Raw genomic sequence first — 10533 nt, 5'->3', positions numbered from 1 at the left:
TCAGAAGACTGACACCATTCACTGTGGAGCTTAGCTGTGGGCTTGACATGGAAGCAAGCAGAAGGATTCTGCTTCTTTACCTTGTTGCTCAACAGTGGAACCTTCTGAGACCTCCAGGTGGACAGGTGAGAAAGTCTCTCACCAGGGCTCAGAAGCACCTGTTCATTACTCAGACACTCAAGGAATTTTGAGATGCAAAATTAGGTGGTGGTTTTGGCTGTTATATTATTTTACAAAGTTTTTATTCTTTGTCATGTATTTGCTTCCTAGATACCTCTAATAAGTCATTGGTTAAGCTGAGGGGGCATGTGAAAATTATCTTTTAAATTAGAGATAATTATGTAAAATTTAAATCTATAAAAAAGTGGGGAAAAGTTATAAAATCATATATTAAATACTATTTGTTTATCATGTTATGTTTGTCATTATGGTTTTCTATCTCTTTTTTAAATAGGTATTAGCATTTTTGGAGATCTACTACTCTTCATTTCCCTCACTTCCTCCATCCTCAGGATAACCACTATGTGTAATGTGTGTGAATTATTCCTCTCCAGGTCCATAATACAGTACATATATCAATACAAATACATGACGTTATTTTAAGCTTAGACATGTATCTTGTTTTCGGAATATTCATGTGGATTGTCAGAACTATCCTAATCTAATAAATATTCTATAGCACATCAAGTTATTGTTAGCAGTTAATTAAGCCCTTGGAAAGTAAGCATTAGGAAATTAAGCTCAACATTATTTTTAAAGATTGAATTTTTTAAGGTTCTAAATGTCAGAAACGAGAATCAAAATAATTAAATTTTTGTACATTTCTGATATAACATAAAGTAGTTACATTTCAATCTTCACTGTGTGTGTGTGTGTGTGTGTGTGTGTGTGTGTGTGTTTTGTTTTGTTTTGTTGGTACCAGGGATTGAACTCAGGACCTTGTGCTTGTGAAGCCAGCACAGCACCACTGAGCTACATCCCCAGCCCTTCAGTCTTATTTTAATGCATACATTTTTATCCCCATGCTAAATTTGACGTATAAAATTTTGTTTTGAATCTGCTCATAAGTGGTTATTTATTTCATAATTAATTTAAGGTTAATTCAATAGTAGGAAACACTTATTTAATGTAAGTCAGATTTGTCTTTTTGATATGTATTGCAGATGTTATTAAAGAGCAATACACTTAATGAAGTTACAAGGTAAACTGTAATTATAATATACTGATGTGAGTAATGAATTTTATAACAATAACATTTTTATTTAGTTTTATGCAAAAATATGCCATAAAAAATCATTTTCAAAATTTTAAGGATTCTTGTTATGGTACTATTAGTGTATTTTTAAAATTAAGAGAGAGAGGGCTGGGGATTTAGCTCAGTGGTTTGGTGGCCTGCCTTGCAAGTGCAAGGATCTGAGTTCAATCCCCGGTACCAAAAAAAAAATAATAATTAAGAGAAAGAAAGAAAGCAAGGTTGACTGGACCAATTTAACAAGATGACATTTTAATGTCCTTTAAATCACCTTGTTTCTGACTTGTATGCTATTATTTTTAACAACTAGCACATGCCCTGCTAATCACATAGCTAAGACTAATGGAATCACTAAACCCAAATCACCAATCTACAGACTCATGAACTAGGTAAATGTTTGTTATTTTAAAAACTGAGTTTTAGTGTAGTTGTTTTGCACAGCATAATTTAAAAATAGACTGCCACAGATTATAATGGCTTTTGTTGTTTGTAACTGAGAGTCTTATTAACTCATACAACTTCTTTTAGTTCTTCTCATTAACCTGGAAACTCTAGAGCAATTCATTCCATAAATAGTTCTGGAGCTACTAAGATAGGTACAATTGCAGTGATAGGTGCAGAAGGTGAAGCTGTTGGAAAAACATACCTGATGCATTGTTCTTGATTTTTAATATTGTATAATTTATGATGAATGAAAGGAGAAACCAATAAAGAAACTTTCACCAAATCTTCATCGGAGACAAACAAACACTAGGACAAAATGTAAATAGTCAGGTTTATACATTAGAAGTCGGTCACAACATTGATCAGTGGTGGTGAACCTACAGCAAATGTGCTACATCTGGCTGTTTGGATCATTGCAGTCTCTAAAAGGTTCACCATCATCGGTAGAGATTGCAGATTCTAAACATTATTCCATGACTTCTTGAGATGGGCTCAGTGTGCCCAGTGAACCCCTGATTTCCTGATTATGGCCTAATTCCAGGTAAGGGGCACCATCTTAATATCCAACACTCTTTTATAGATAATTTGGTAACTTTATCATTGAGACCACAAGAAATAGATCTCCACTCTGCCACATTGAAGGGATCTTGCAGCTCTGTTGAATTCCGTATCTGCCTGAATCAGTACAGATCATTTTATGATGATAGCCCAGCCCTTAAACAAAGGATGAAGAATGATTCCTCTGGCATTTCCACAAAGATGCTCATTTTAGAGTCCTAATAGATAGTATATTAGTCGGGTTTCCATTGCTATAACAAAATACCTGAGATAACCACCTTAAAAAGATGAAAGGCCTATTTTGGCTCATAGCTTCTGAGGGTTTAGTCCCTGGCTGGTAGGCCTTATTGCTTCGGGCTTGTGGGAAAACAGTAGTCCAGGCAGGGAGCACATGAGAGACTAAGGTGCTTCCTTCAAAGAAGCCAGGAAACAGAGGAAGAAGAGAAAACTAGCATAGCACAGTCTCCTTCAAGGGTGCCCTCTTGGGGACCTAAAACCTCCTGCTAAGCCCCATTCTTTTTTTTTTTTTTGTACAGGGGATTGAACTCTGGTCCTTGTTCTTGCGAGGCAAGCAGCAGAACCACTGAACTAAATCCCCAGCCCTCAGCCCCATTCCTAACAATCTCCACTACCTTCCCGTACCACCAAGCTGGAGAACAAATCTTCAACATGTGAGTCTGTGTAAGACAGCAAAGATCGAGACTGCTGTGATATTTTCTTAACAAATAAGGGCACAAATGACCCTTTAGAAGAACATGGGCCTCTTTCCTTGGGGATAGAGGATAGAGGGATTCCTGAACAAGACAGTTCAAAAGGAAATAGAGTGATTAAAAGAGAAAAGAAAGATGTAAAATGGAATTACTAGATGAAAATCGTAAATATAAGATTAGTTTTTGAGCAGTACCCCAGTTCAGTTAATATTTACCTTTTATAACATTGTATTCTGTTGCTTGGAACAAAGGCCTCGCCCTCCGAGCACAGTATAAAAAGCCAAGAGTGAGCATCTTCACTGAGACCGCTGCTGCCACCCTTCCCACTGATCCCGCAGACCCAACGAGAGCACAATGGAGAAGCGTCTTCTGGGTGCTCTGCTCCTCTCCATCCTCTCAGTGGGTGTGACACAGTCAGGTTGGTCCTGATCCCTCCTGGGAAGATCTGCTGGGTTCCAGGGGGTTAAGGTGCGGCAACTTTTGCTGCCACTGCTTCTGCTGCCCCTTTTAGGAAGTTGTCACTGCGTAAGAATTTAATCTCAAAATGTGGCATCCGGAGACAACAGTCATTTAGCGTCTCACACTTTCTGTGGGTCTCAGAAGGGGCATAGCTTAGCTGATGATTCTGATGTTTCAGTCAGCTGGCCAAGGCTGTGCTCTCCTCTGAAGGCTTGGCTAGGGAGGATCTGGTTCCAAGCTCACTTGCACCGCACAGATAGTTTGGATCCAGCTCTTTCCTGCCCGTGTGTTGCAGGCCTCAGTTCCCCACTGTCTCTTATGATAGGCCCCCACTAGTTCTTCACCTCAGCTCCAGCCTTTCTATAGAACAGCACATGGCTCACAGCATAGCAAGTGATCCAACTCAGGGAGGAAAAGTGCCCACAGCAGAAGCCACAGCTTTCTCAGCATCTAATCTGAAAAGGCATGTACCTCACTCCTGCTGTTTTCTCTGCCTTGCAAGCAAGTCAGCCCACACCCAAGCGGAGGAGAATTATCTTAGGTCATAATTTTGAAACCATCACAGATTCAGATGAATCCCAGGGCTGGAGAAAGAACAGGTGCTTTGTTTGTAGTATGAGAACACAACTACCACTCTCCTGAAAGGGTAAGAAAGGCTGCAAGATTTCTGCTAGAGAAGTGACTCTCCAATCCATCTCGACCATTTAGTCCAAGGAGTATGAGAGGAAATAAGAAATCTCAGAAGTAGCTTGAATTTTAAATCAGAGAATCAGTTTCTCCCAAACAACTGAATGACCTTTTGTGAGGTTACTAAACTCTGAGCCTCCATCTCTTCATCTATAGGATGGGAGTAAAGACAACATCCGCGTTGTAGTGAAGACTGGGTAAGATCGGTTAAGGGCAAAATGTACTTTGTGATACATAAACGTTATAATGGTTTTTTTTTACTAGCTGTGATAAAACTTTAGTGCTTTGGCACACCCCTACCCCTGTCCCTCTGCAACCTCTACCTTTCTATTATTGCCACTAAGGACAAACTCATCTTCTGAGATTTGAGACACCCATTTCTCTATTGTGTCAATACAATATTCAAAATCTCCCTCTATGGTTAACCATGTTATTTTGCTCCAGGTTTGTGTACTGATGAGATTACAAATCACAAGGGCAGCGATAATTAGAGCACAGAGTTTAAATGTCTAATTTTCCTTCCTATCCTCCTAGTTCCCATTGTATTGACAGCTCAGTCCCCCCATCTCTCTCTTTCTCTCCCCTCTCTCCCCTCTGTCCCCTTCCCAATCACACACACACACACACACACACACACACACACACACACACACACAGAGTGTCTTCCTGGCATCCTCTCCCTAATTGCTCTGCTCCTATCCTTTGTCCAGGCTAAGTACTTCTTAGGCAGCCCTTGGAAAGAGAAATTCCATTTCCTACTATGAAGCAAAGCGAACTTAATTCAAGACCTTATATTACTACTGGGATATGTCTCCCTTGTTTCGGTTAGTCATTATTCTTTAACTTATTTTCTAGACCATAGTATTTGTTAAATTTACTTTTTGAGCAATAAAAAGCTGGTTTTCATAATGATTATGCCTTTCTCTTCTCTTGGGGGTTTTAAGAGGAAATAACTCAATGCTAGGTAATCCCATAATCTTGGTGTTGCAGCCACAGGGAAACAGTGGGAAAATTGTCCTGAGCTGGCACCCAGGTGCTGCCCCAGATGTGGGGGTACCTTAAAGGATGGGGCCATTGGTTTGCACATTATTCTTCTTCTCAGACTTCTCACTAACCATAAGTGTTGGTCCATCATAGCCAAGGTAAGCCATTAAAATGATACCTAGTTCCAGCCACAACTCATCCATGGGAGAGATCTCAGGACCTGACCAGTGGTGGGGAAATACAGAGTGCTACATGCTTTACCCATTATGCTCAATGAATCAGCAAGTCAGCTGCTTTTCATTTTCTGTGACTGACATTTTCTTTCATCCAGATGCGATCTCCAAGGAAGATGGAAATGGGTTTGATACAGAACTCGTGTGTGTGTGTGTGTGTTTGTGTGTGTTTGTTTGTGTGTGTGTGTGTCCCCGTACTGAGTCCAAGGTCTTCTCACTGAGCTGTATCTCTAGCACTTTTTATTTTTTATTTTGAAACAGGATCTTTCTAAGTTGCCCAGGTTGGGTTAGTGCTTGGGATTCTCCTGCCTCAGCCTCCCAGAAAGCTGAGATTACAGTTGTAAGGCCAAACCAGACTGATGTAGGACACCTTTAATTTCAATTTGTAACAAGATAGCTGAACCTAAAATGCCTTTTAACACAGACAGTAGCCTAGAATCACTGAGATAATGGACATATAGAAAGTCTATCAGCCTTACTGGGCTGTCAGGAGGCAGCTTAGTGTAAGAACAAATCAAACAAGAGTATGGACAGAACTTTTGTCACGTTGTCTTTCCTCTGCAGACCTGAAAGGGAAGGTGCTTATTTTCCCTCAGGAGTCTGCCACAGCCTATGTGTCCCTGATACCCTCAGTGAGGAAGTCCCTGCAGAACTTCACGCTGTGTCTGAAGTCCTTCACGGATCTCACCCGCCCCTACAGCCTTTTCTCCTACAGCACACGCACCCACGACAATGAACTGCTTCTCTTTATTGGAAAGACAGGAGAATACCAGCTGTCCATTGGAAATGCTGTGGTCATTTTCAAGGCTCCTTTATCCCCTTACAGCCCAAGGCACATCTGTGTGAGCTGGGAGTCTGCCTCCGGGATTGCTGAATTCTGGGTGGATGGGAAGCCCTTGGGGAGGAAGGGCCTCAAGAAGGGGTACACTGTGGGGGCTGATGCCAAGATCATCCTGGGACAAGAGCAAGACTCCTTTGGGGGAAAATTTGATGCCAAACAATCCCTTGTTGGGGAGATATGGGATGTGTCTTTGTGGGATCATGTGCTCCCTCTCAATAACATGTGTGACTGCTGCAATGGTGGCAATGTCCTGAACTGGCAGTCCCTGAGTTATGAGGAGAAGGGCTATGTGGTGACTAAACCCGTTCTGTGGGCTTGATCTTTGTTGTCTTCAGTCATGATTTGTGCTTAGTGATAATCACATCCTCTTTGAAATTAAATACATTAATTTTGGGGGGCTCTGTTAAAATGGTGTGAACTACATTAAAAAACAAACAAACAGATAAGTAATCCTTCAGTATGTGTTATTTATTGTTGCAAAAATTTCTTTGGGTGAATGTGCCATAATTTGCTGTAGTATTAAACCCAGAAATCCCAGGGGACATACTGCTTTCAGTGCTGGGTACCAATCTTATAGAACCCTGCGCCTTCCTGGGAGCTCCTACAGGGATGCCTGACACTCAGATTAAACAACCTATGGAAACAATGTGCCTGCTGGGAGAGCTCTAAGGAATGGGCTACTTTATGAGCAGGACTTCCAAGGACAATCTCAAAAGGGAGCTTTCTGAGGAACAAGACTGTGAAAAGAGTTTCCTCTGTACCACACTCAGAAAGGACTGTGTTGTCTTTAGCAAAACCCACACAAAGACAAAGATAAACTGTCCTGGAGTCCCTGGTCAGCACCCAGCTCTCCAGGTGTACTCTTCCAAGTGGGTGTTGAGTAGACAAATCTTCCACTCTTCCAGGTCCATAAACATGCAGATTTCCGTCCTTGGCCTGCTTCCACTAGGGAATCCATACTTTTTGTTTCATGACAGTGTACTTTGAATGCATTTTTGATGGGGACCATTGGGTGGTGGTATGTGGGAGATAATGTCTTTCTTTCTTTTACATCAGCGCTCTTTGGACTAGAAGAAATTTTTAAAATTCTACTTCTTTTTTTCCTCTAGGACAAATAATTCTAAACTCTTAAATCTTCCTCACAAGTCAAGATAACTTTTCCCTTTAGAAGATAATAACAATGAGACTTTGGAAACTCCCAGACTCTTGTTCAGAAAAGTGCTTATAGTTTAAAATAGGTACCCAACAATTTACAGAAAATAAGACCATCAGTGTAGCAGTGACGAGGGAAAGAGCAAGACATAGGTATGGTCGTGTTCTACAAAGAAAAATTAATCTCAAGATTTGTCATAGCAAGAGTTATCTGGAAGGCTGAAGGGGGTGAATGGAGGACAGGGGTATGGGGAAAAAAATAAGAACCAAGACATATCATGTAAAGGTACAAGATCCCAAGGATGATTGTAGCTGTACTATTTGCTTTAAATGTACTAATAAACAATGTGAAAAAAGGAGTTATCTGGAAATTGTCATTAATAAATTTAATTTCAAAAAAGATCAGATATTCCTAGAGTTGTGAATTCAGTAAAGCATATGTGTTGTCCCCACAGAAAATATTTACGGTATGCGTAATCAAAATCAGAGGTCAGATGTGACAAAGTTGCTTACTTTTATATTGAACGTACTGGTAATCCAGACTCACTGAGGAAATGCTCTAATGTGAGCTTCAGTAAAATTGGGGAAAAAATTTTATGAGTCCCTAATGTAGGTAAAAATGTTTAAAGCTGAAAATATTTCTTCTAGAGTGTTAGGATCTGTTACTTTCATCACTGCCCAAAGGAGAAAGTGAGGATAAGTGGAAAAAGTAGTCTTGATTGTGTTTCCAACGCATCCTATACATCAACCATGTCGTCTTTGAAGTTTTAGAGCTCAATATCTGTCTGACATTTAGGTTGATCTTTCACCCACCACTTCAAATAGGAATTTTGGAGCTTACTTTTCTGCTATCAATCAAATACTAACAGTCAGCTACCCCCTGGCTTGTGACTTCCCCTAGCTTCACATCTTGGAAGCAGCATCTGACCATTGACCTGGTGGTGACCATGAGACTAACAGGCGGTCCAGGATAGCGATGCTAAAAAAGAAAGAGGGCCAGAGCGAAGCCCAAGCATGGCTTTGTGTTCAGTCCTTACCACTGCAAATAATAATAAATAAATAAGCTTAAAATAAAAAAAAAGTTAAGACAGGGAGACTCTTGACTCTCTAATGCAACCATACCACCAAATTTGGCAACTCTCTTGGAGTGCAGGAGAGGATCAATTTTGTGAGCTTACAAAAATGCCCAGACTATGACAGTCTATACAATACAATATACAATGTGTTCCAAGCCCCTAGGGTATGCTTGAAAATGAGGATGGTACTGAACCCTATATCTGCTATTTTTCCTATGCATCCACACCTATGGTCAAATTTATTTTGTAAGTTAAACACGGTAAGAGTTTAACAACAATAACTAATGATTAAATAGAACAGTTATAACAATATACTATAATAAAACTCTGTGATTATGAGTTCTTTCTCTCCCACAAGATATCTTAGTGTGCTGCACATACTAACAGGTAGGTTCCATATACTACATTGATAATACTGAGCCAAGGGATGATTCATGTCCCAGATGGAGTAGAGCAGGACTGTGATAGATTTTATCATGCTACTCAGAGAAATGTACAAATTAAAATTATGAATCATTTATTTCTGGAATTCTTCATTTAATATTTTCAGGCCACTGAAACTGCAGGTAAGGAGGGTTTATGGTATGCGAACTGCCAAATATGCTAGGCAAGAGGTTTTTTACCAATAGCACGGTAAAGGGCATCCTGGACCTCCTTATTCCTCAAAGTGTATACTACAGGGTTAAGGAGGGGAGTAAAAATGGTGTAAGTCACTGAAATCAACTGGTTTTCATCTCTGGTGTTCTCAGACTTGGGCTTGAGGTAGGCGATGGAGGCACAGCCATAGTGGACAATGACCACCGTGAGGTGGGAGGCACAGGTTGCAAAAGCTTTCTTCCGGCCCTCAGCAGAGGCAATCTTGAGGATGGTTGAAAGGATGAGGATGTAGGAGATGAAGACCAAACCCATGGGGACCACGATAACCACTGAGCTGATGATAAAATTAACTATGTCATGTACAGTGGTATCAGCACAGGAGAGTTTCATAACTGGGCGGATGTCACAGAAATAATGGGCCACCTCTCTATCACAAAAAGGCCTCCTGAACACAGATGAAATCTGGATTATGGCCACAAACAGTCCAATGCTGCAGGCCCCCCAAACCAACTGGGCACATATTTTTTTGTTCATTATGACTAAATACCTCAAGGGGTTACAAATGGCTATGTAGCGGTCATACCCCATTGCAGTGAGCAGAAAGCAGTTGTTGATGGCCAGAGTGATAAAAAAGAACATCTGGATGGCACAGCCTGCCAAAGAAATTGACTGGCTTAGACCTACAAGACTAGACAGCATCCGCGGTACGATGACCAATGTGTACACAGTCTCCGAAGTGGAAAGCATACTAAGAAAGAAGTACATGGGAGTGTGAAGGTAACGATCAATGCTGATGATTATCACAATAATGACATTGCTAGCCAGGGTTAAAAGGTATAAGATAAGGAAAACCACAAAAAGTGTAAGTTGGTGTTCATGAAGGCTGGAGAAACCCTGGAGAACAAACTCATTCACCACTGTGAGATTTTCTCTCTTCATGAATAAATTCCAGGTAAAAAAAAAGACAAAGACTTGGTTCAACCAGCCAGAACACACCAGTGACCAGGGCTTTGAATGGAGAAACTCAAGGAGAAGGAGATGATAAAGATTCTGCTCCTGAACAGACACCACGTTAGTGGGGACAATTGTTAAGCTGTGAATAAAATATAGAGAAAAAAAACATAATCAGAAAGCAATTTCATGTATGTCAGTTTATGCATAAAGGTACCAGAGGATAAACAGGAGTGGAACAGAATGGAAGCAAAGACAGCTGTGGCAACTTTGGGAAAGTTTTCCTGGTAGGATAGAAGATGGGTGCTAGTGAAAAGCTAGGCTAGAACAACAGAAAATGCATAGTTAACTTTGAAAGGAGTCTTGTTTTAGGTTGTAGTTTCAGATTTTGTATCCTACAATTTGTTTAAACTGGAGTTCTGATCATCTTCTTAAATATCTTCCCTGCTGAGTTGTTCAGTGTGGCCCTGGCCTCTGTTCCAGTTTAGCCCAAGTGTCTGCTTTCTCCCTGTCTGCATATTTCACGAATCCTTTTCACAAGTCATTCAACAGTTTCAGATGTGACTTTCCCTGCTTTTATATATATATA

At 40.5% G+C, this 10533-nt stretch overlaps 2 protein-coding genes across 2 annotated transcripts; one reads left to right on the top strand and one right to left on the bottom strand.

Annotated features, from left to right (window-relative positions):
- Positions 1 to 3318: 3318 nt before the first annotated feature.
- LOC104850971 (mucosal pentraxin) lies at positions 3319 to 6487 on the top strand. Its single transcript, XM_010608087.1, has 2 exons — positions 3319 to 3382; positions 5892 to 6487. The coding sequence occupies exons 1-2, from the start codon at positions 3319 to 3321 to the stop codon at positions 6485 to 6487; spliced, it is 660 nt and encodes a 219-aa protein (XP_010606389.1).
- Positions 6488 to 8999: 2512 nt separating this feature from the next.
- On the bottom strand, positions 9000 to 9932 carry LOC104850959 (olfactory receptor 10J1). The gene has a single exon (XM_010608081.1). The coding sequence runs from the start codon at positions 9930 to 9932 to the stop codon at positions 9000 to 9002; it is 933 nt and encodes a 310-aa protein (XP_010606383.1).
- Positions 9933 to 10533: the final 601 nt, after the last annotated feature.

Source organism: Fukomys damarensis, unplaced genomic scaffold (assembly GCF_012274545.1).
Source record: "Fukomys damarensis isolate Sample0158 unplaced genomic scaffold, DMR_v1.0_HiC HiC_scaffold_19, whole genome shotgun sequence".
NCBI classification, from domain to species: domain Eukaryota; kingdom Metazoa; phylum Chordata; class Mammalia; order Rodentia; family Bathyergidae; genus Fukomys; species Fukomys damarensis.
This window is presented reverse-complemented; position numbering and strand designations above follow the sequence as displayed.

Coding starts and splice junctions, on each gene's coding strand:
- LOC104850971 (XM_010608087.1), top strand. CDS start 3,319: ATGGAGAAGCGTCTTCTGGGTGCTCTGCTCCTCTCCATCCTCTCAGTG. Junction 3,383..5,891: donor AGTGGGTGTGACACAGTCAG/GTTGGTCCTGAT, acceptor TTTCCTCTGCAG/ACCTGAAAGGGAAGGTGCTT.
- LOC104850959 (XM_010608081.1), bottom strand. CDS start 9,932: ATGAAGAGAGAAAATCTCACAGTGGTGAATGAGTTTGTTCTCCAGGGT.